The 22,948-nt window shown below is 41.8% G+C and overlaps 1 protein-coding gene across 6 annotated transcripts in view; it reads right to left on the bottom strand.

Moving 5' to 3' along the window:
• Window positions 1-21,251, bottom strand: part of LOC121279693 (coiled-coil domain-containing protein 68-like) — a 63,028-nt gene extending 41,777 nt beyond the window's left edge. The window contains exons 1-4 of one of the 6 annotated variants that reach the window (XM_041190959.1): window positions 21,020-21,251; window positions 14,497-14,635; window positions 13,080-13,166; window positions 5,154-5,300 (exon numbers count right to left, since the gene is read on the bottom strand). In XM_041190959.1, coding sequence (XP_041046893.1) covers window positions 5,154-5,300; window positions 13,080-13,166; window positions 14,497-14,613 — 351 coding nt within the window. In that variant the 5' untranslated portion in view covers window positions 14,614-14,635; window positions 21,020-21,251. The remainder of the gene's footprint in view (window positions 1-5,153; window positions 5,301-13,079; window positions 13,167-14,496; window positions 14,636-21,019) is intronic. The other 5 variants (XM_041191045.1, XM_041191129.1, XM_041191211.1 and 2 more) reach the window with 5 other exon arrangements.
• Between the last annotated feature and the right edge of the window lie 1,697 nt (window positions 21,252-22,948).

Raw genomic sequence — 22,948 nt, 5'->3', positions numbered from 1 at the left:
CTGAGAGTGCACTTTTTTGTGTATGTGCACGAAAGAGTGCACTCATCTGCCTGAGGCTAAGTGCTGCCCCAAGGAGATCGGCTATACTGTCAAAAATATTAAAAATAGATAAAAGAAATTCCCTGACATGTCCCCTCATCTGACACTGTCACATGAGTTGGGACATGTCCATAATTTTTTAAAAAACTTTAATAACATTTTTTAAAACCTTCATGAAAACTCATCCCGCCTGTGGATGAGGTTTCATACTTTTTCTAATTCCCGCCAGGGCTCCTGGCCCGCCCGCCAACCTTAAGGTTGGATGGGCAAGTCCATTAATTAGTTAAATTACTCTGTCAATAGCCTCAATTGGCCATTGACAGGTTACCGGGCGCACAGCTGAATTTGCTGCGCTCCTGCCTACCTGAAAACTTAAATGGGGTGGGGTGACGTTAGGAGTTCCACCCAACATCACCACCCATCATTTTATGTGTTGACGAGTGGGCCCCACCCCCCGCTTGCCAATGGGAAAATCCTGCCCCAGCAGTCAAGAAACCCAGTTAATCCACCTGAAATTGAAGTCCCTGAGGTGCTTGATCGACCAAGAATATACATACCTGATGTCTCTGTTGAAGTAAATAATTCTGAACTGCCTTTGTCTTGCCATTGTCTAGGGATGTCCCTGATTCTGCAGTTCCTGTGCAAGTTGATCCAAACTCCAGTTGTAGAGTTATGTCACTCTACCCAAGTCTGATAACCTCCTCAAAGACTAAATTTATAGTGGCATGAACTGTATATAATAGTATATAATATGGGTTAAGATGTTTTTGTAAATAGGAGAGTAAAGCAAAATTAAAGGGGGAGGGTTGTAGTAATTGTAAGTTAAACCATTTCTTACTGTTATGGGGATCATGTGACTGTACAGACAAATCAGCCCTAAGCACCGGGAATCTTAAGGGCGGAGCTTTTTAGCCCAGCACAATCTTTGCAATCTTAAAGCAACATTTCCTGGTTAAAGGTACTTCCAACTCCCTATCCTGCACTATGTGACATAGCTCACTTATTACACAACAACTGCAATACACAAACCCAAAGCCTCTACCCACCCCCCATTTCAACAAACTCACGTCTTCAAATCTCTCACTTTACCTTTCCCATTCCATTTGGCACACATCCTTTACATGCCAGCCTTAACTGCTTTACTTATCTGCTGAAGAGGAAAAAAGTATTGTGCACTGCACACCAAGAAAAGGGCAGAGGGGGGCCCTCCCCAACTTTAAACTTCTTAGCAGCTTTGAAGACCACACCAGAAAACTCTTGAAGATGTTCAGCTTTTACCATGAGAGATCCTGCTGGTGACAGGTTACAGAAGGACCACTTGCACTCCTCCACACACACACACACACACACACACACATACACACCCGCACCCCCCCCCACAACCGCCCCCCCCACCTCCCCACCACCATGCACCCTTGGTATCCCTCTGAAGCAATGCAGAGCCATAACATTCTACACACCCTTCTCTATCTATCTCAATAATCTTATTGATGGCCCTTGCCGCTGCCATCTCAAGTTAAAATTGGGGCTGTATATTCAGATAAAATTACTTCAGTATTTTTTAGTGTGCTCCAGTATGAGTGAAGAATATAATTTTATTGTTCTATTAAAAATCTATTATATGTCCCTGTGGCCAAATGAAAACTGCGCCCATGTTCTTATTGCAATAAAACTTTCAACGTTCTTGTGGTCCCAAGAAGCTTAGTAATTTCCCTGCAACCTTTTCAATGGCATAACTTTAAAGTTAGAGCTAAGTAATTCAGGTAGCACTTCTTCACACAAAGGATGGAAATGTGGAGCTTGCTCTGCTATAAAGTTATTGACACTAGGTCAATGGAACATTTTTGTTAGGAAAGAGTATTAAACGATATGAAATTGATTTGGAGTTCAGATACAGATCAGCCATGATCTAATTGAATGGGAGAGCAGGCTTGAGGGCTAAATGGCCTCCCCCTGTTCCTATCTTCCTTCAATATTCTAAAAGTCCAACTTACCCAGTCTAGCTGACACATGATTCCTGTCTCATATCATGATCAGTTCAAATTCCAACAGAATTACTAAGCTCCAGAACTCATCAGAAAATTAATGCAAGGCACAAGAGCTAAATGACAGAGGGGAAGAGACACTGCCTGTTATATGAAGGCATCATATAAAGACAGCATCTTCCAAATCTGTGACCTCTACCATCTAGAAGGACAAGGGCAGCAGGTGCACGGCAACATCACCACCTGCAAGTTCCCCTCCACGCCACTTACCATCCTGACTTGGAAATATATCGCCGTTCCTTCACTGCCACTGGACCAAATTCCTGGAACTCTCTCCCTAACAGCACCATACACCAGATGGACTGCAGCAGTTCAAGAAGGTGGTTCACCACCACCTTCCCAAGGGCAATTGGGGACGGGCAATTAAAATGTTGGCCTAGTCAGCGACGCCCACGTCCCATTAAAGAATAAGAAAAAATCTTGCTTGGTGCCAAGAAGCTTAAGCAAAGCTGAAATCAAGGGAGTCAAGGGAAAAACCTCCATTGATTGGTGTCACATCTGATACAGGGAAGATGCTTTTTAGAAGACTATCATCAAATCCTTAGGACATCGTTGGAGAAGTTCCTCAGGCAAGTAGTCGCAACGCAACCATTTGCTGCCTCATGAACATCCAACCAGGGGAGGCGGTGGCATAGTGGTATTTTCACTGGACTAACACACCAGATACCCAGGGTAATGCTCTAAGGACCTGGGTTTGAATCCCATCTCAGCAGATGGTGAAATTTGAATTCAATAAAAAATCTGGAACTGAAAATTTAACAATGACCATGAAACCATTGCTGATTGTCGTAAAAATCCATCTGGTTCACTAATGTCCTTTAGGGAAGGAAATCTGCCCACCTCACCCAGTCTGGCCTACATGTGACTTCAGGCCCACGGCAGTGTGGTTGACTCTTAAATGCCCTCTGAAATGGCCTAGCAAGCCACTCAGTTCTCAAGAGCAATTAAGGATGGGCAATAAATACTGGCCCAGCCAGCGATGCCCCATCCCGTGAATGAATTAAAAAAAAATCAGAAGCTTGGCTATTCTCTGACTATTTCATAATCTTCAGCTCCATTAACAACCCCTCTAGCAATCCAACATCAGATGTCAACATAGAGCAAGACCTGAACTGACAAGAAGCTGGTGGATCTTCTGCCAAAGGTATCAACAGATTCTCTATTGGATTTGTTCTAAGGCCACGGGGGAAATTTTCGATTATGAAAAGGTGGTAGACAAGGGGCATGGTTTTGCTCTTGGCAGGGGTGCTCAGCGGGGGCGGCAGGAAGGTTGGGAAACCGACTACCACCCACGATTGGCTCCGCACCACGATTTCACACGGGTGTGTCAACTAAGGCATGCCCCGCATGGATCGCAAGCTGCGGCACTGAGCACTGCCTATACGGGCCAGGGGAGGAGGGAGAACCGGGCCTGGTGCGCAATTCACGCAAACACGTGAAAGAGCGCTTCAATCTCCCTGAGGCACGGAGCTGACTCAGAGAGATTGAAGTGCTTTTTTAAAAAATTAATAAAGATAGTAAAAAAAATTAACAAAACATGCCCCTCTGTCACATGAGATAGGACATGTTTTTAATTCCAAAATAAAGTTTTATTTAATGTGTATTAGCTTTAGGAAACCTCATCCCGCTTGTGGATGAGGTTTCGTCTGCCCGCCAGCTGTAAGGTTGGATGGGCAGTGTAAATTTCAAGTTACTGAGGTTGTTAATGGCCTTAATGGGTCTCTTAACTATTAACGGGTGTGCAGCCGACTCCGGTGTGCGCTTACCAAATGAAACATCATGAGACTGCGCAATGATATTGGGGCACACTCCCGATGTCATCGCGCATCATTTCCTGCTTGACTCTGTCGAGCACGCGCCCATATGCCCAGCATATTCTGACCAAGGTTCCCACCAGTGGCCACATACTTAGGAAATTGTCTCCAGTTCCTAGGCTGTCATAATAATATGATACCAGTGATAGGTCTAACATTTTCATATTTGGATATAGACTATGACAATTAAATTCACAAATGTTTTACAATAACTGGTGTTAATACTCGCAAGTTATACTGTGCATGTAATATTTTTCCATTATTTAGGGTGTAGACCTATTACAATAGAATGCAATAGAATGCGTCTGGTTCACACCAGAGACCTGCAGTAAATTATTTAAGAATGGAAAAGAAAAAAAAATGCACTGTATCTCCATAGGTCTCAGAAAGAGAACTGTTTTTGCTCTTTCAGCTGTCAATTGATTTGCTGTGTGTTTTCAGCAAATACAGGTTCTATTTCAGATTTAAAAGCATATACGGTTTTCAGTTTACCTTAAGAATGGAAATTTGAGAGAAACTGATTCTGGTCACTTAGCAATGAGTCCAAAAGTATTAATGTCATAAACTTCAAACCAATGTTGTACTGCATATATGGAATGGAATGAATTCTAAAAGTACAGTGCAAACTAGAATAAGATTACAGTTAAAATTGTTATTCAAAATAAAGTCCTGTAATTTTTATAGAATACCAGAATTATGGAACAAGAGTATTATTGTCCCTTAGTTGAATAATACAGTAATGAAGGCATAGTTATTTGGCACATTATCATATCTCGGAGAAGTGCATCTAATAAATGACTTTCAAGTATGCTGAAGTGTGTAGCAGGCATGCCCTCATTTTGCACAAGATCCCTCTAACAAGTAATGAAGTGAGCAGCTAATCTGATTTTTTTTAGTGATGTTGGTTGAGGGGGGAATGTTGACCATGACAGCGTGAGAGCCATGGCATCTTTAACTCCCAGATTAGTAGGCAGACAAGACCTCAGTTTAACAGCCATCCAACAATGCAGCACTCCCTCTGTATTCCTCTGAAATAGCAACTTGGATCATGGCAAAGATTTTACAGATTCACCGCAGCGTGTCTCCCCGCTGGCAGATGCTGCGAGCCATATAAATCTCCATTCAGTTCGGCGGGACCATAATATCCCACCGGGTGGGAGGGGCCATAAAATCCTGGCCCATGTGTTCCAGACCTGCAGTCATCTTGGCTTTCCACTGCAACAGAACCTCTGTCACAATTATTAATATTCCGTACCTTTGTTAATAGTTCCTTGTTTTCCCATTGAATAGCACGAAGCTGGGCATCCTTTACTTTGATCTGACTCATGATCCGGCGATACTTGGAACAGAGCTCGGCCATACATGGCTCAGATTCATTAACTTCAGGTGATTCCATTGGCCTCTATAAAACAACAACTTATGTTTAAGTAGTGCCTTTAATGTAATGAAACATCCCAAGGTGCTTCACAGGAACATTATAAAATAAAGTATGACACCGAGCCACATAAGGAGATATTGGGTCAGATCACCAAAAGCTTGGTCAAAGAGGTAGGCTTTAAGGAGTGTCTTAAAGAAAGAAAGAGAGGCAGAGAGGTGCCTGGAAGGAATTCCAGAGCTTGGGATCACGGCATCTGAAGGCACAACTACCGATAATGGAGCAATTAAGATTCGGGATGCACAAGAGGCCAGAATTTGAGGAGCACAGATATCTCAGAGGGTTGTGGGGCTGGAGGAGTTTACAGAAATCGGGAAGGGCAAGTTCATGGAGGGATTTGAAAACAAAGATGAGAATTTTAAGAACAAGATGTTGCCTGACTGGGAGCCAATGTAGGTCAGCGAGCACAAGGATATTATAGGAATAGGACTTCCTGTGAGTGAAGGCACAGGCAGCAGAGTTTTGGATGACCTCAAGTTTACAGAGGGTAGAATTTGGGAGGCCAGCCAGGAGTGCATTGGAATAGTTAAGTCTAGAGGTAATGAAGGCATGAATAAGGGTTTCAGCAGCAGAGGAGCTGAGACAGGGGTAAAGGAAGGCAATGTCATGGAGGTGGAAACAGGCAGTCTTAGCGATGGCACAAATCTAATGTCAGAATCTCATCTCAGGATCAAATATGACACCAAGGTTGTGAACAGACTGGCTTAATTTAAGACAATATGTATTATAACTTATAATATGATTAATATATATAAATATAAACATATAAATATGTGTGTGTGTATAAATATATATATATATATGCACACACATATATATATAATTATGTTGCTTAGAGGCTGCCACTGATGGATATAACTGACTTCTTTGAGACTATTCACAAAAGTCCCAGCTTAAAGTCGTCACGAGAATATTCTGTGACAAACCATATGCAAATATTACCTGTTTGCCCAGAAGGTATTTGGAGGAGCCACTTAAAAAAGCTAGGGTCTATTCTATGGTATGGGTGTAGAGGAATCAAACACATTTGTATTGGGGGCAGATTTCATTGGACCAGAGCAATAATAAAATGGCTGTATGAGTTTACATGTGAAAGGTTGAAGAAGTTGCCAGTGGCAAACTATTTCTATTCAATATAATGAGGCTGAGTACTGAGGTAAAGCAGGAATAAGAACAGATTGACTTTATCACAGAACCATCAGTGCAGAAACTTCAAGGGCTGAATTTTATGATGCAGAAAGGCCAAGCAGTTTAACTTTGGTGGTGGGGAAACTTTTAGAAAGGGACAAAATTAGCAGTCACATGGAAAAATGTGGGGTAACTAAGGAAGGCCATCATGGATTTCTTAAGGGAAAATTGTATTTAACTAACTTGCTGGAGTTTTTTTGAAGAAGTAACAGAGAGGGTTGATGAGGGCAATGCTGTTGATGTAGTGTGCATGGACTCCCAAAAGGTTTGATACAGTGCAGCACAACAGACTTGTGAGCAAAGTTATAGCTCATGGAATAAAATGGACAGTAGCAACATGGATACAAAATTAGTTGAGTGACAGGAAAGAGAGAGTAGTGGTTAATGGATACTTTTGGGCTGGAGGAAGGTTTGCAGTGGAGTTCCCCAGGTGTTGGGACCCTTGCTTTTCCTGATATATATTTATGACCCTGACCTTGGTGTACAGGGCACAATTTCAAAATTTGTGGATGATACAAGACTTGGAGGCATTGTAAGTTGTGAGGAGGATAATGTAGAACTTCAAAAGGACACAGCCAATTTGGTGGAATGGGCAGACAGGTGGCAGATGACATTCAATGCAGAGAAATGTGATGTGATTCAGTTTGGTAGGAAGAACGTGGAGAGACAATATAAAATAAAGTGTACAATTCTACAGTGGTGCAGGAACAGAGGACTGGTGTATATGTGTGCAAGTCATTGAAAGTGGTAGGACAGGTTGAGAGCACGGTTAGTAAAGCACACAGTATCTTAGGCTTTATTAATAGGGGCATAGAGTATAAGAGTAAGGAGGATATGTTGAACTTGTATAAGATATTTGTTTGGCCTCAGCTGGAGTATTGTGTCCAGTTCTGGGAGCCGCACTTTAGGAAGGGTTGTCAAGGCATTGGAGAGAGGCTGCAGATTCATGAGAATGGTTCCAGGGATGAAGAACTTCAGTCTTAAAGATAGATTGGAGAAGTTAGAGCTGTTTTCCTTGGAGAAGAGAAGGCTGAGATCTGATAGTGGTATTCGAAACCATGAGGGGCCTGCACAGGGTAGATAGGAAGAAAAGGTTCCCACTCATGAAAAGATTGAGAATGAGAAGGCACCAATTTAAAGTAATTGGCAAAAGATTCAAAAGAAAAATGTAAAAAATCTTTGTTGCGCAGCGGTTGGTTAAGGTCTGGAATGCACTGCCTGACAGTGTGATGGAGGCAAGTTCACTCGAGGCATTTGAAAGGGAATTAGAGTGTTATTTGAAAAGGAACAATGTGCAGGATTATGGGGAATAAGACAGGTGAGTTGCTCAGAGAGCCGGTACAGACATGATGGGCCAAATGTCTTCCTTTGGCGCTGTAACCATCCTGCGATTCTGAGATTTTGAGTGAACGTCGGTTCCAAACTGACTCACAAAGGATTTAACTTCCATCCCTCAGCGGCAGGAAGTCCTGCCCTCGACAGCTTCTGGCCAATCTGACTGACTGGCAGCGCTGGCAGTCCCAGCAGCACCAGAACTGAGTAGTAGGCGCAGCTGGCACTGCATGGAGGTCGAGGATGGACACTGGACCCAGGTAAGTGCTGGGTTTTAAGGGCAGGGAGGGATTGGCCACCCTAAGAAGGAGGTGGAGGGGAAAGGTCAAGTGGGGTTCAAGACACAAAGGTGGTTGGAGTAATAGCTTGAAGGAATGTCCCCAATTCACACAGGGCACCCCCAAATGATGTACCCCTCTACCATCCTGCCTTTACCCAAAGTTGTTTAAAAAAACGTCCTCCCACTCTTGCCCAGCTGCCACTTCCCAGCATATTATGGCAGTTGAGGCGGATTGAGGTCCTCAAGTGGGCCTCAATGGGCCTAAAGACGGGCAGGATAGTGGGCGCCTTGCCCAGCCTCCATATTATTGGGACCAATTCAGGGCTGGGCAGAAAGGCAGGGGGCTAGCCACCCAACATATTTTATGTGTCCCCTGCTGAAAACATGCCCAGCGGAGGACAGTAAAATTCAGCCCCAAAGCTCCCAGCAATTTTCAGAACTATTTCACAAGGCTCAATATCACAAGCTCAGATCTTATTTAAAGTATGAATCATGAAGTATTCAATCTCAGCAGTTTTGCAGCAGTTCAAGAAGGCAGCTCACCACCACCTTCTCAAGGGCAATTAGGGATAGGCAATTTAAAGAAAAAATGCTGGCCCAGCCAGTGATGCCACTTGCCGTGAGAGAATTAAAAAAATCACCCTCGTCCCACTTTGTAGATGTATAAAATCTTACATCATATGAACGATTATACCTACATGGAAAATATATTTGGAATAATTAGCTTGTCACATTAGAATTCAGCACTGAAATTAACCATAATTTTACCTGAAAAATTTCCCAAGCATTTAACTGGGAAACAGCACTGCAAGTTTCCCCAAATTCCCTTCACTGTTTTAACAGAGGGATTAACTCAGTTATTTTTAAAGAGTACTCAAATAGAAGGTGGAAGAATTTCAAGTGAATTTGTTAAATACTCATATGACTTAATGTCAGGCCTTTCAATTCCTATTCAAAGTGAAATAGAGCAATCGCTACCAAAGTAGCTAGTGATATTACCAGAATCACAGTATAATAGTATAAAGAAACTCCTGAGAGATAGCAACAAAGTGTATAATGTTAGGTGGGGAATTGTAAACAACTAATGTATCACTCAGGGTGAAGTTTTCACCAGGCAGTATCAATGAGTGAGTCAGACAATGCTTTTGCACAGTCACACTCTGCAATGTGTTCCAGAGCACTTTATTAACACAAAGTTTTGATACAATAATTATACTGGAGTACCAACAAAAATTATATAGCATCTTTCCCAACCTTCGTGCATCCCAAGACACTTTACAGCCAATACACTACTTTAGAAGTGCATACACAGCAAATTCCAATAAACAGAAATGTGATAATGTCCAGATAATCTCTTTTAGTGATGTTGCTCAAAAGATCAATATTAGCCACTCCATAAGACCATAAGACATAGGAGCAGAAATTCGGCCATTCGGCCCATCGAGTCTGCTCCGCCATTCAATCATAGCCGATAAGTTTCTCAACCCCATTCTCCCGCCTTCTCCCCGTAACTCCTGTGCCCAGGGATTATTTACCTCTGCCTGAGAAGGCCTCAATTCAATATCTCATCTGAAAGGCAGTACCTCTGACTGAAGTTTCCTGTAAGCTGGCTGTACAGCAATCTGAAAGTACCCACGGGCGTGGCTATGCAAATTTCCACACTTAAATAAATCACCTACACACTTCCACATAAAAAATGGCACATTGTGTCTGATAGTGCAGCACTCCCTCAGTTATATTATCGTATAAATAACTGAGTTAATACCTCCATTAAACAAACTGAGTCAGTGGAGACCGTGTGTAGTGGTAATGACAAGTAATTCAGAGGCCCAGCCAATTGCCCTGGGCCATTGGTTCAAATCCCACCATGGCAGCTGGCGTAAAAAATCTGGAATATAAAGCTAGTCTCAGTAATTATGACCTGAAACCATCATTTATCCTTTTAGGGAAGGATATCTGTCATCAGATTACAGAGATGTTTTTTGAATTTAGGGACGGAGGTGCCAAGGAGGGAATTTGGGAAAGAATCTTAGATGACAGCAAAATAGTTTTGGAGTACAGGAAGTGAGGAGTAAGACATGTACCCTTGTCATATAGACAGTACCTGAGAGCACCTCGCAGCAAAATGAAGAAATCAAATAAACAACTTTTTTTTTAATTCACAGGCCAGACTTTCTGGCTGTGCTTTAACAGCAACCCGAATGCTTCACGGTCAATAGCCAATAGCCAGGCCTGCAGTTACTGCCCTCTTAGGGTTGCAATTGGTCATTTCAATCATTAGGCCCAAACCACTTTTCAGTGTAACAGTCTGGCGAGAGGCATCAGACCTGCCCTTTCCCTGTCCAACACCAGGCAAAGTGTTAGGAAATAGAGATAGTTTAAGTTATATTGGTATTTGTAAGTGTTAGGAATTTGTTTTAGATTTAAAGTTTAAGTTTGATTTGTATTTCTGTATGTGTGTGTTAAGAAAGGTCAAACTGAGTTTTAATTTCACTTTTAAAAGATGCTTGCATTTCTTATGAGGAGTCTTATGACTCCTAAACAGAAGGTAAACAAACAAGGATAGAAGAATTGGACTGTTGCTGAGCAACGGTGGGGGCAGGGAGGGGGGGAGGTGATGCAGAGAGACAGGTCCCTCCCACAGACACACACACAAGAAAAAGGCCAGCAGTTTGGAAGCTAAAACAGAAACAGAAATATCTGGAGAAACTCAGCAGGTCTGGCAGCATTGGCGGAGAAGAGCACAGTTGACGTTTCGAGTCCTCATGACCCTTCAACAGAACTGTGCTCTTCTCCGCCGATGATACCAGACCTGCTGAGTTTTTCCAAGTATTTCTGTTTCTGTTTTTGTTTTGGATTTCCAGCATCCACAGTTTTTTGCTTTTATCTTTGATTTTGAGGCTGTTGGAGTTCAGCTGGTTTGGAAGTCAGCTGCTAAATAGAAGCCATCTGGAAGGGACAGATAGCTAGTCCCAAGCTAAAGAAAAAACCCAAAAATCCAGGGGAGTGGAAGAGGGGAAAGTCCAAAGAAAATCTTCTAGTCAAAGGAGGACAGGATCCTGGAAAAGATCCTTTTAAGTGAAGTTAAGAGTGAGGAGCAGAGAAAGGTTCCAAGCTTAAAGTTTAAAGATTCAAGCTGCAGAAAGCAGATTTAAAGTGAGAACAGTTTGCAAGAGGCAAGAAGGTCCAAAGAGACAACTGAAGGTCTGTAACTCTTGGCTATGGGCATGTGAAGAAGTGTGTACTGTTGATGTCTGAGTCTGAGAGAAAGTATCGGTTTGGGAGAAGATTCCAAGACGAGGTCTTGGAGAGTGGAGATTGGAAGCACTCATGAAAGACGGAGTTCAGTGAGACTGGGTGGGGTTACAGTGTAACAAACACCTGGAGGGTGTTGAGGAGAGATCCATAGCATCTGGTTGAGGTGGTATCTGTCACTTGGTTTCAGAGTGTGGTGTGTCTGACCACAGGGTGCCTATTGCTATACATGGACTGTATACTTACTATGGATATTAAAGTATAAAATAGCTTTTGTAACTTGTGTTATCCTTACAAACCTGTGTATATTTGTAAAGGTATAGTTAAGGATGAAGGAATATTGTAATATAGTTCATCTTTTCTTGTTGAATAAATGTTTTATTTTTTTGTTAAAAATTCATCAGCTGACTCATGTGACGGTATTCAGTGGCTACTCTCCACATATCTAAACAAACAAATACAAGTTAGGATCTATCAAGCTGGATTGCACTCTGGGATCAGGCTTGTCCAGGGGTAACCTCAGATCATAACAAAAGGGAGAATAATATCCTCCATACACCAAATCTGTCCTCCACACATCCCTTTCCCAACTGATGAGGCACCGAACGTTATCTGCAATTGTACTTAACTGTCTGGGAGCACTTTGAGACATCCTTATGTTGTGAAAGGCTATATCAGTGCAAGTTATTTATTTCATCTGTTACTGACCATGCAATTATTCATCATCCATAGGGTTGGTAGACAATAGGTTATTCTACCCTTTCGGATATCAACCTGAATATCTTCAACCAGAGTCTACACACGAACACACCCTTTCCAATAGAGATCATCGGGTGGTGATCAGCTGGACCTTGGCTGATTTTTCCTTCCTCTAACCCTGCAATGTGTGTGGCCAATGCTAACCCACCTATTGCTGCTCTGATTGAAACCAGCTCACTCTGTACAGACCAGTGGTCCATTTAGCTTACATCAGCATGGAAGTGTGTCAGAAAAGGGTGGAAAGTTGAATGGAGATTCATCATGCTGGATCTCTGCCTGTTTGGCATATGCTGCACTTCCTTCCGGAAGTGATGACAGGCTTTAAAAGCTCATTCAGATAAGTTAATAAATACCAAAATGGGATCATGCATCACAATTTCTGTCTTTACCACCTTGAGTGTATGATGGGTGCTACTTCCACCAATGTTTTACTGGCATTCATTCCTTGTTAGAACTGAGAGAAGAGGCTTGAATGCATTCAGTTGCAGGGAGACAGTTACTCGCCCCCACCAGCAGAATTGGTCTGTCAGCTTCAAGGCTCCACACCTGGGTGACAGCTGGCATCTTTAAATGGCACAGCCCTCTTCTTGTAGCTATTATCCTCCCCTATACACTATGGCACACTCCTTAGTACAGGTGAAAACACTGCTGGGGGTATGCCAATATAATTTGCAAACAGCTGGGTAGGTGGTTACAAAGCTTGCCCTAAACAACTTCATATCAGCCATCCTGGCAAAGCAGGGAATCCCAATCTGCTGGACAAGTGTTAAAACTCAGTTACCTACTTAACTGTTCAGGCAGGTTAATAAAAAAATGTTCTTGTATTAACATGTAACCCACTGGTAATAGTTTACAGTTGATAGTGCTCACTCTAGAGATTCTCACTTGGCAACATTTGAATCAGCAAATGCAAATAACGTAGCCAAGAGTACCTTCATCTCTTGAGTTTGTTGGCCATCAGTCACTCCATCCTTATCCTCAAACAGTTGTTGTCGCATTTTCTGCAATGTAATTCGCATCTAAATAGAAAGATCAAAGTCTCAACAACTGAAACCTTTGACTCAACTTGCTCATAAATTGAGCTCCAGGTTTTTCTGGGGGTCTTTGCCTTAACCAAGTCCCAGGCCTTCATTTAACAAATATTTCGATCACAAACACAAACACAAAAAATGCTGGAAAAATTCAGCAGGTCTGACAGCGTCTGTGGAGAGAAAGACAGAATTAATGTTTCGAGTCCGTATGACTCTTTTTCAGACTCTCCACAGATGCTGTCAGACTTGCTGAGTTTTTCCAGCATTTTTTGTTTTTGTTTCAGATTTCCAGCATCCGCAGAATTTTGCCTTTATAATAAATATTCCAGTTACAGCAAGCAGATCTCCTCTAGTAATACAGTGTTTTTAATGTAGGAGTACTGTACCATGCATTGAACAATGTATTATTTTGTAATAAGTTGTTGTTAAGATAGCCTTCCTTTTCAAGGCAAGAAAATCTAATTGCTACAATAGCTGAGGTTATTCAGATTTCAATTGTTGCTTGGTCTGAACACATTGCTGAGTGGAATATACTTATCAGTTCAATATTGCAGTAGAGTAGCTCCCAGGAATGCAAGATTGTTTTGCATCTGTCCCTAGAAATTGGAACCTTCAGCACCCATTATTTTGGGTGAAAGGCAAGCACACTCAGTTTGCACTGGGAGAGCACTGTATTACGAACCTATTAGGGTGCCCGCGCAAAATTAGTGTTAGGCTCATTGCCTATGACAATCATAGGATCATAGAATACAGCACAGGAGGAGGCAATTTGGCCCATTGTGCCTGTGCCAGCCCTCTGAAGGAGCAAGTCACCTAATGCCACCCCCCTGTCTCTTTCCTGCAGCCCTGTATTTTTTTCCTTCACAGGTAATGATCCAAATCCCTTTTGAAAGCCTCAGTTGACCCTGCTTCCACTGAACTCTCAGGCAATGGAGCACCATAAGCCCGTTTCAGGCCCCATCGAGATAGTGGATCGAGACTGACTGTAGCATGCACTGTCCATGTTGCAGTAAGTTTTCCCTTGCCCCTTTGCTGATCTCCCACTCCCCCACTCCCAAAGTTCCACACCGCTCCCAAACTTACTGTAACCAATGTTCATAGTGGCTATGTCATTCATGTCTTGATGGCACAAGAGGACCAATTTTGCACGATCTTCTTACACATCAGTTACATTGCGGTGGACAATGCTGGTGTTACGTGAATTAACCAAATAAGTCATCATGGGAGTCATAAGTGAATGTTTTAAATGATGATAAGAATACATTACTCAGTATATCTACACAAAATAGTTCATGCATCATCAGGATTATTATTTCACCTTTTTTATGTATTCTGTCTCTTCTTTTATTTGAGTCATGGCAGAAACATAATACAGTTTCTTTTCCCCTGGTTCATGGTTGTTGTTTTCCAACACTCTATGCTCGGTGCAGTACATTGTAGTGCAATAAAGATGTAACCTTTTTTGGTGACAAAGAAAGGAAAAATTATATTACATGATTCCCTAATTAGTTTTATTGTTTCATAAGCCTGAATAGTACTTGTGTTTGTTCAGATTAATGTGAATTAGCTTCTCCTGCAGAAAATGTTTAGTTCAGATCTTCTTTGTCCCATCACTGAAAAACTTTGCAGCCTATATGAATACTTTCCATGCGCCTGGACCAGTGCAACTGTAACAACACACACGAATCTCGGCACCAACCAGGACAAAGCAGCCCACTTGATCTACACCCCATCTATACTTTAAACATTCTCTCCCTCCACCACTGGTGCACATTGGCAGCAGTGTGTACCATCTATAAGATGCATTGCAGCAACTCAGCAAGGATCCTTCGGCAGCACCTCCTAAACCAGCAACCACTACCACTTAGAAGAACAAGGGCAGCAGACTCATGGGAACACCATCACCTGCAGGTCAACACCATCCTGATTTGGAAATATATCCATGTTGCTGTATCATCACTGAGTCAAAATCCTATACCTTGAAGGCTAATGCAATGCTATCCTTTATTATGAGAGGAATTGAACATAAAAGTAAGGATTAAGAACAGAAAATGCTGGAAAAACTCAGCAGGTCTAACAGCATCTGTGGAGACAGAATTAACATTTCGAGTCCATATGACTATTCTTCGGAGCTAAAGAGAAGTAAAAATGTGATGAAATTTATATTGTGTGAGGGGGGTGGAGCAGGTTAAGCTGGATAGAAGGCCAGCAATAGGTGAAGTCAAAGGAGAGATTGACAAATATGTCATGAACAAAATGACAAAGGGGTGTTAATGGTAATGGTAAGAGATAAAGGAGGTGCTGATGGTGGCATTAAGGACAGAAAGCAGAATGTGGTAATAGCAGGGCAAGGGTGAGCACTCTGGAAAGAACAACATGAACATGTGACAGATGGCCCTAGTGGGGTTGGGATGGGGGAATGGGACGGTGGGGGGATAAAAGATTGAAAATGGGATAAAAGGTGGAGACAAACAATGAATAAAAATGAAAATAAATAAAAATAAGTGGATAAAAATAAAAAAATAAAAATTAATATTGAAAAAAGGGATGGAGGAGAGAATTCATGGTCTGAAGTTGTCGAACTCAATGTTAAGTCCTGAAGGCTGTAAAGTGCCTAATCAGAAGATGAGATGCTGTTCCTCCAGGTTGCGTAGAGCTTCAATGGAACATTGCAGCAGGCCAAGGATGGACATGTCTGCATGAGAACAGGGTGGTGTGTTGAAATGGCAGGTGACAGGGAGGTCTGGGACATGCTTGTAGACAGACTGAAGGTGTTCCACAAAGCGGTCACCTAGTCTGCATTTAGTCTCTCCAATGTAGAGGAGACTGCATTGGGAGCAGAGAATGCAGAAGACCAAATTGAAGGAGGTGAAAGTGAAGCACTGCTATCCTGACCAGGCTATCCCGGAGGCAATGGTCCCTACGGTATGCCAATGGGGTGGTGGGGGGGTGGGGTGGGGGGGGCGGTGGTGGAGGTGAAGGGAAGATGTGTTTGGTGGTGGCGTCATGCTGGAGCTGACGGAAATGGCGGAGGAATCTTTGAATGCAGAGCCTGGTGGGGTAAAGTGAGGACGAGGGGGGCTCTATCATGGTTCTGGGAGGGAGAGGAAGGTGTGAGGGCAGAGGCGCGGGAGATGAGTCGGACACGGTTGAGGGCCCTGTCAACTACAGTGGGTGGGAAACCTTGGTTAAGAAATTATTTATAAAAGTAATGATGTTATCCTTCGGTTATACAGGGCATTGGTGAGACCACATCTTGAGTACTGTGTACAGTTTTGGTCTCCTTATTTAAGGAAGTATATAAATGCAGTGGAGACGGTTCAAAGGAGGTTTACTAGATTGGTACCTGGAATGAGTGAGTTATCTTATGAGGTTGAGCTTGTTTTCAGTGGTGTTTAGAAGAGTGAGGGGTGACTTGATTGAAGCATATAAGATCTTGAACAGTCTCAATAAGGTGGATGTCGAAAGAATGTTTCCTCTTGTGGGTGAGTCTAGAACTAGGGGGCCCTGTTTTAAAATTAGGGGTTGCCCTTATGGGTTAGAGTTGAGGAGAATTATTTTCTTTCAGAGGGCGAGGATGTGACTTTGGAACTCTGCATCAGAAGGTAGTGGAGGCAGGGTCACTGAATGTTCTTAAGGAGGAGGTAGATAGATTCTTGTCAGGCAAGGGAACATAAGGTTATAGGGGGTAGAAGGGAATGTGGAACTCGAAACACAAACAGAGCAGCTAGGATCTTATTAAATGGCGCAGCAGGCTGGAGGGGCATAATGGCCTACTTCTGCTCCTATTTCAAATGTTTGCACCTCTCTCTCTCTAACAGCACAGTGGGGGTAACTTCACCACTCAGACTGCAGTGCTTAACAAAGGCAACTCACCATCATCCTCTCAAGGCCAACTAGAGAGGGACAATAAATGCAGATATTGCAAGTAATGCCCATATTCCAAGAATGAATAAAAATCAATTAAGCCTATCAATCTGTGCTTAGACCTGGCTGGGGATATGTTACAGTGCTGGATACTCAGCCAGAGGTGCAATCTCAGGCAGGCAGGGCATTGCTAAGCACAATGAGACTGGCAATGTGGATGGTCACACAGCACTCTCTGATCTTTCGGTTCCTTGTGCCGTCCCTGCCTGAGAGGAAAGGCAGCCCAGATTAATCCCCAGGATTCTACCCATTACTGTTCTGTAACTAGCTGTTACAAGATGTACGGGGGCAGTCCAAGTCAGCCTTCCTCTAAACTTCCTTCCTGGGGGTAAATCCATTTTCTTAGACAACTCCCCATGGCAGCATGGTCAAGATTTTATAATTTATTGCACCATCCATTCACAGAGTGGTAGAATTTTGTAACGATTTTACCATAAAAAATACATTAAAAATGTATATTGTTTATCTCCTTGACATGACCTACTTCATTTTCCAAAGCTGTTTTTTAAGACTGACAGCAACAGTAGGGAATTGTCACTGACATGCTTAAATTCAGCTGCAGTAATGATTGATAGGAGGCTGACCAATGAAGTGAAAGGTAAGAACTTAAATCAGCTTCAATAATCAACCAAGCATCTTCTAGCAACCCTGATAGCTTGGAGGGTAGATGGACTGTATGATGTGGTACTAAAACCACACTGACAGTTGTTGATGATTCCTAGTCTGTGACTCCTAATGGGGACTGTGTGAATGTGGGCACAATGTGAAGACAGGATTATTGCTCATTTGCAATGCCCATCACTGTTTTATGGCAAGATACCACTCACTGTCTTGAAGAGTGATGCCTTTGTCAGAAGAAGACAAGTAAGGGTCTGTGGCAAGGAAATGCTTCAGAGATGCTCCTTCTCTTACAGTGTTAATTTTACAGAATATGGTAGAAACCATTCCATGTATATTAATGGAATTTCCACTGCAGTTCTGGTGAAGTAACATGAGCAGGGCAGTAGTGGCTTTAAGGAATTTCTCTGCCAATATCTTCAGGAAAGTGCGAGAAGAAAGAGGCAGGGAAATTACAAAAACAGAAGAAGCAAAACCCAAAACCTCTCGTTATTCAGATAGTGTCTTTAACCATCTGAATAGTGCCTTGTATCACTTTGTCCTCCTTCTCTCCTGCTGCCTACTGTTGGTAATGGCATCTGCACAATCTCGGTTATCATCCTGAAAGATCGAGTCTTCTAATGTAATCAAATACCAGGTACAAATTTGAAAACTGGTTCATCTTCCAACAGTAACCTGCATTCATTCATCTGTTTAGCTCCTTATGTTGGAGGGGGCGGGATGGGTTCTGATGCTGACTTTTTGGTAACCTAGATCTTTGTACATTATGGTACTATGTAATTACATTATACTTATATTTATGTAAAGCATAGTTACTTTTATGTCCTTGGAAAATTCCTACAGTTTATTCTGTGTGAGAAAACATGTAGAATAAGTTGACAATTTACTTGTAAAAAATATACATTTTGTAAAAATTGGCATCGCTAGAGGAAGTGCCATTAACTGCATGAATATTAGTATGTCAGGAAATTAGTGCATGTATAACTAATTGTCTTAATAAATATTTTAAGAGAGCCATGTATTGGAAAAATGAATTTTGTAGAAATGTTTCAAACTTTTGTAAATACTTGCAAACCATAAGTTAAAGGCCAAACAGTACAGCAACATTTCGTGAACTGGGCTCCAAGTAACAAAACATGATTGAAAAGAACGTTATTACATAAAGTAGCATCTTCTACAATTTGACAATATAGTTTTATGGGTGTGTTTGTAGCCTGATAATCCTCTGAGATTCACTTTTTCAGATGAACTGCACCTTCCGAGCTCTTACATTATGAATAACAGCATGTCAAATCACAGTTGTTAGGGGGAAATTAAAAATGCTAAAAGAGAATACAGTAAGAATTTACTGAAAAACCCTTAAAATCTCCAGGCAGACATGGCTGCTAAACATATTAAGAGTTGAAGATTACCAGATGAACATTGCACAGCCTTGAGAGTCAGACTGGAGACAAAAGTATGACATAAATTAGATTAAGTGTACTCTTCTTTCAGATAGGGAAGGGCAGATGGTTTTAGCTTAGATATGGGAAGAGGAACAATGGACAAAGAAGGGGCTTTGATGAAACACAAACAGTCTTGAGTTGTAAGACCCAAGGTCTTTGTGTGTGTGTTTTAATTTTGATTGGATAATATAATTATGTATGCATCCTTTAGAATAATTGGTTAGCAAAATCAAATCCGGTGTGCCAGTTACAGATTGGATGTATTCAAATTACTCAAATGTGTTATGATAAGAAAAAGTACAAAAGTAGTAGTCAGGGAGCTAGGTCTTCATTCTTAGGAATGATTGTGGCACCCTTGTACATGCTTGAATAAAACCAGTTAAAAGGAAGCCTGAGTCTTGTTGCGGGATTGGAGAGCGTAACATCTCCTCTTCGACAGTGAAGCAGAATACACATGGTTTAATATAACTCACTGCTGCTCGAGTAGAATATCAAACAAAAGATGCCATGCCGAATTGTGCTGTGCGCAATTGAACATCTTGAACATTGTGTTTGGTTTTGGTAACAAAGTAAAAAATAGGAATGACATTCTGATCTTTGGGCTGACGAAGACATTCAAGTTTGTTATTTTTTCCCAAAAGTGAAATAACAGCCTAGAACTGGATATAATTGATCAATGAATGATTTCCTCTGGGATTGAGTACTATGGCTTAGCAATTACTTTGGCACCTTTCCAAGGCCTAGTATGAAAACCACACTTGCTCTCAGCAAGCATAGAAAATGCTGGGCCCTGTCTGCTGGGTAGAATTGCCCAGGTAACCAACAAGTGTCTGCAAATATGTCAATAAATTGCTGTCAGGTTGTGAAAGGGGGTAGCAGGTAGAAGACCTGGTAGACAGTTCATTGCAATGTTGGTTGCTGAGCAAATGGGGCGGTTGCAGGATGCTGCCCCGGGCTCATGCCATCCCTGCAAGCCATCCACATGAGTTGAACCCTCACTCAGCCCACTATATTTAGGGCTGTAAAAAATAAATATTATATATAAGGTAAATCTACTTCAGATTAAGTCAAACCATTACAACAAGGTCATAGATTAAACCTTGGAAAAGATAAATTTAGGACAATGGTTAAGAAAAAAATCCTTTAAGAGCGCTTACGATTTTGTGGTCTTCCTTGATTCCCCACACCAGACCATTGTTTTCTGCCCTAAGGAATGCCAAATCAAAATTGGGGTAGCTAAGCACTACAAACAGATCTGACCTGACTTAAATGCCTGACTCTACTTCAAATGGAAGGCCAGCAAAAGGTGCAATCCAACCTGATCTGAATTTTGGCCTATTCTAGTTTCCATGGCCTAACATGAGGCAAAGGATTCTGTGCAGTTTGTTTTACTGAAAGCTTATTTTGTGTGCCCCAGCAAAAATCACTGCTCAATCACTGCTATATCTTGATTCAAAGTATATCCAACTAAGCCTTACATGAAGGTTGCGTAGAATCTTAATTGAAGGCCATCTAAGACCAGATCTAAAGCTGGATTTCAACAGCTGAAATATACATACTTAATATTCCAACTTCCAGTAGCTTGGTCTGCACACATTAAAAGGACAGATACTTTATACCCTATTGTACATTGGAATATTTGAATTCCAATTCAGAAATTCCTGCTAATTAAAAAGTAAGTGTGGCTATTTTATGACAGGAATTAAAACTACAGTTAATAGCTTCCTCTTTATTTAATGTTTCATTTTAATCAGAAAACACAAGCCATGCTCTTTGGGGAAAGAATTTACGTATCTGCAATTATTGTTGCCTTTTGTATAAAAAAAAAATTAAAAAGGATATCTCACGCACCTTTCAAAGATGGAATAAAAGCTTTGAAAATCGGATATTCAGCACCTGGCAAATGAGGTGCTACCGACATAAAAGGTTTGAAGGCAGATTATCCAAATCAAGTGGCGTTGTCATATTTACCCAACAAGTTAGTTGAAGTATCTTTCAGTTGACGATTTGTAGAGACCCATTAGTTCCTGTCCAGACTGCACAGACTGTTAATTGTCCATGAAACTCTAAGCTGTATTTTTGTACTTCCTTATTGGCATTTTGCCACCAGTGACAACATTACTTAAAGGTAGACTGTCACACAGTCAACTGCTAACAGTATAGTAAACACATAAAAATATGATTCAATAGATCAAATTGTGCTACCACTGAAAAGTTTCTTTAAGAAAATAATGTGGTCATCTCAGTGGTATTCAAATTCAACACTGAAGGTCATGGTTTAAGGCAACTCAGGGCAGTTTAATCACTGTATCTTGGTTAGCATAACAGCACATGATGTTTTAATATCACAATCATGATCAGTGCAGAGCCTCTACATCAATCAAAAAAACTGTTAAAATTAAGGCATAAATAAATAAAGAAGAAGACTAGATCCTCTGTGCTATCTGTATTTAAATTTATGTTCACATGGCAACAAATTCTGAACTCTCTAGGCCTGCTGAGTTTAAATGCTGCATCACTGACTCCGCCCCGCACTGCAAGCAATTTTATAGTAATGCTCCAGACACAAGAATAAAAATATCAGAGCATCTTTATTACAGTAATATTGTGCCCTTGGATGCTGCCATCAAGTGAACTCATTTTGGTAGGACCCACCGTGGTGATCATTGACAAAACTATTGGGAAAATGGAATTAAAATCTGACCTGATCTGGGCACCATGATTAGTCTCTGAAATCCAAAGTCATCTGACAGTTTGACGTGACTTTGTGGCAATGAAAGAAGTCAACCATGACTCAAATATATTAACTCACTAATGAATTTCAAAGGGTCAAATATCCAGCTCTATCTATATATAATTAATGAGTTATACTAATGATAATGATGATTAAGTTCGCAGTATAACGCCAGCATTTATTAAAGTTTTTTTTTTGGGTGTCTACTCATTCAACTAGCTTTATTTTCTCCATAGAATCATCACCATCAGCAAGGAGATCTACTGCAAATGCATTACCAAAGCTGCTCCAACCATTTGCTGACAGCACCTCATCCTTCCAATACTGTCACTCATCTATGACGTGGTCAGATTTGCTGACTACCAAACTTGCAACTCAAAACCTTCAACTCCGTTTCAGACTTAATGAGGGGAGCTTTACAGTCTCCCACCAGCATATTTGAAGGTATGGGGATGAAGGGGAGCCTATAAAGTAAAGTAGGTGGCCGGCCCTCTGCCTTCCCATTCACCCACGAGTTGTCCTGCATAATTACCATGGGTGGGTAAGGCATCAGCCAGCCTGCTCATCCTTAGGCCTATTGTGGCTCTTAAATTGTCAATTCAAGGCTAATTAAGAGCATATTTCTGCCTCCACCACCATAATGCATTATGCAGGGGAAGATGGAAGGAAGGTAGGCATCCCTCTAATTTTGCAACATGGGATAAAGGCAGGAAGGAAAGAGTAGCATTTCCTTTGGGGGGGGGGGTTCCTTGTGGCCATTGGGGCACCCCCTCAAGATAGTACACCCTCCACCCCATGCCTCCTTCTCTGCCACTTGAACCTGAGTCCCCACTTAGGTCCCCAATCTCTCCATGACCAAAACTCTTGGACTTACCTTTCAGCCCAATATCCATGACTTCTTCCTGGGACTCCCTTGTGGTCCCAGCAGAGGCTACTACTACATTCTGGCTCCATAGAGATGACTCAGCTACCACTTAATCAGATTGGTCAGCAGCTTTCAAGGACAGAGCTTCCTGTCCCTGAGAGGTGGAAGTCCAACTCTCAAC

Source organism: Carcharodon carcharias, chromosome 1 (genome assembly GCF_017639515.1).
Source record: "Carcharodon carcharias isolate sCarCar2 chromosome 1, sCarCar2.pri, whole genome shotgun sequence".
Classification (NCBI taxonomy): Eukaryota; Metazoa; Chordata; class Chondrichthyes; order Lamniformes; family Lamnidae; genus Carcharodon; species Carcharodon carcharias.
This window is presented reverse-complemented; position numbering and strand designations above follow the sequence as displayed.